The 2,774-nt window shown below is 45.2% G+C and overlaps 1 protein-coding gene across 1 annotated transcript in view; it reads left to right on the forward strand.

Annotated features, from left to right (window-relative positions):
• Positions 1-1,099, forward strand: part of LOC111240655 (uncharacterized mitochondrial protein AtMg00860-like) — a 5,235-nt gene extending 4,136 nt beyond the window's left edge. The window contains exon 2 of the mRNA XM_022776101.1: positions 455-1,099. Coding sequence (XP_022631822.1) covers positions 475-1,086 — 612 coding nt within the window. The 5' untranslated portion in view covers positions 455-474 and the 3' untranslated portion in view covers positions 1,087-1,099. The remainder of the gene's footprint in view (positions 1-454) is intronic.
• The last annotated feature ends 1,675 nt before the right edge of the window (positions 1,100-2,774 follow it).

The raw sequence follows: 2,774 nt of genomic DNA on the forward strand, positions 1-2,774 counted from the left end.
ATGGTGAAGGGTAAAATGGACAATTCTACATAAAGAGGGGTGTGCCTATCATAAAAGGGGTGGCATTAGTGTTTACTTTTCCATAGGCACCTAGCATATTTTACATGTGTTTAATAAAGCTTTCTAAATGCCACACACATTTAACACATGGCTAATTAGTTGGCATGAGATCTGAAACGTGTGGCCTTGAGATTGATCTATAAAATCTCATAGGCTAAGCTTGTAAATCACTTTGGACTCTATGAGAAATTTCTTCAATCTGAAGTTCATCTCTGCCAAGCAAATGCTTACCAAAGTCACTCTTTCCATCAACTCTCTTCCAGCTCTTAGCTTTCTTCCAACAATGGAGGCTGCCTGAAGCTAGGATCATCTCATCTCTTCTCTGTCGCAACCAACATCCACTCTGATTCCATCAACTTTCCGCTGCCACCTGCTGGAACTCCTTCCTTCTCGGGTTCAGTCTTCAATCAAGCAATGGAGAGGCTTATCACCAACAGAAAGAAAAGTGAATTCGGTCAGACCCAAGTCAAATATTTGGGGCATGTTATATCCCGAAAGGGCGTGGAGATGGATGAAGATAAAATAAAGGCCATAATAGATTGGGAACGGTCGAGGACAGTCAAAAGCTTAAGGGGGTTTTTGGGATTGACTGGGAACTACCGACGATTTGTAAGGGATTACGGGAAGATAGCAAAACCGTTGACGGAATTGTTAAAAAAAGGGGGGTTCTCGTGGAGCACAAATGCTGAGGCAGCTTGGAAGACGTTCAAGGAGGCTATGACGACGGCACCTGTGCTAACGCTGCCAGATTTTGGGCGACCCTTCCACATCGAGTGCGATGCATCCGGACGGGGAGTGGGAGCAGTCTTGATGCAGGATAAAAAGCCAATAGCTTATTTCAGCAAAGCACTGTCTGAGGGGAAGCTGAGCAAGTCGATATATGAGAAGGAATTGATGGCATTGGTGCTGGCCATACAACATTGGAGACCTTACCTTGTCGGACAGAAGTTCATCGTTCACACCGACCAGAAGAGCCTTCGCCATTTGTTGGAGCAGCGAATTACAACTCAAAGCCAACAGGACTAGATCACAAAATTGTTGGGGTATGACTTCGATATTGTTTACAAATCGGGTGTTGCAAATAAAGCTGCAGATGCTTTATCTAGAAAATATGAGGGAGAAGAGGAAGAAGGGAAAGAGTTGGGGATGGTGGGTAGACCTTTCTGGCAAGACCTTGAAGAGGTGGTACGAGAAGTAAAAGCTGATGAATTCTTACAGAAGGTGGTAGAGGATATTAAGAGAGACCCGAATACGCATCCCGCGTATACGCTCGAACATGAGAGGTTGCACCATAGAGGCCGATTGGTATTGTCAGCAAAATCAAAGTGGATTCCTAAATTGATGGCCGAGTTTCACGTAACACAAATGGGAGGTCATTCGGGAGTATACAGAACGTTTAGACGCGTAGCACAATCACTGTATTGGGTCAGAATGAAGAAGGATGTCACGAATTTTTTAGCCAGGTGCGTTGTATGCCAACAACATAAATATCTCGCTTCTTCTCCTCAAGGATTATTACAACCTTACCAATTCCGAATGCTGTGTGGGAGGAATTGAGCATGGATTTTATTGTGAGATTACCGAAATCGCAAGGGTTCGATGCTATTTTGGTGGTTGTGGACCGATTGAGCAAATACGCTCATTTTATCCCTCTTAAACACCCATATTCAGCTAGAACCGTAGCAGAAGTTTTCATACGAGAGGTGGTAAGGCTGCATGAGGTACCCCAGTCTATCGTTAGTGACCGGGATCCATTGTTTCTTAGCATCTTTTGGAGGGAGTTATTCAAGGGGCAGGGTACTGAGTTGAAAATGAGTACGGCGTATCACCCTGAAACTGATGGGCAGACCGAAGTGGTGAATAGAGTGCTGGAGGGGTACCTTAGGTGTTTTTGTTCTGAGCAACCTAAGGGGTGGATGGCAGTTCTGTCATGGGCAGAGTACTGGTATAATACCAGTTTTCAAGGGGCTATAAGGTGTACTCCATTCGAAGCTGTATATGGAAGACCACCTCCTTCTCTGCATCGATTCATTTCGGGTGAAACTCTGGTAGAAGCAGTGGGCCAGGAACTTCAAACCCGTGATGAGGCATTGAAACAATTAAGAATTCATTTAGAGAGGGCCCAAGCGATGATGGTGCAACAAGCAAATAAGAAGCGGAAACCAACTAATATTGAAGTAGGAGATTGGGTTTTTCTGAAAATCAGACCCCATAGACAGTCGACAATGCCAATGAGACTTCATTCGAAACTGGCAGCTAGGTATTTTGGCCCTTTTCAAGTAATTCAAAAGGTTGGGGAGGTTGCCTATAAGTTGCAGCTTCCAGAGACAGCGAAGATACATTCTGTTTTCCACGTTTCATAGTTAAAAAGGGCTGTGGGCACCCAAGGTGTAGAAAAGGAGTTGCCGCAGGAGCTACAAGGGGAGGGCCCCTCATTTTGGCCACTGAAGGTGTTGGGACAGAGGAAGATAAAACAGGGAGACGTGGAGGTGCCACAGTTGCTGATAGAGTGGCAAGTTGGAGGTACACACGGAGCAACATGGGAAGATGAAGTTACTATTCGGGAACAATATCCCGACTTCAACCTTGGGGACAAGGTTGGGGTTCAGGAGGCGGGTATTGATAGGCCTAAAGATAGGCAGGGGTGGATTGTATATGAAAGGAGAAATAAGAGAGTTAGTTAGAGAGGTTAGTTGGGGAGAGCGTAGACACTT

Source organism: Vigna radiata, unplaced genomic scaffold, assembly GCF_000741045.1.
Source record: "Vigna radiata var. radiata cultivar VC1973A unplaced genomic scaffold, Vradiata_ver6 scaffold_534, whole genome shotgun sequence".
Taxonomy (NCBI): domain Eukaryota; kingdom Viridiplantae; phylum Streptophyta; class Magnoliopsida; order Fabales; family Fabaceae; genus Vigna; species Vigna radiata.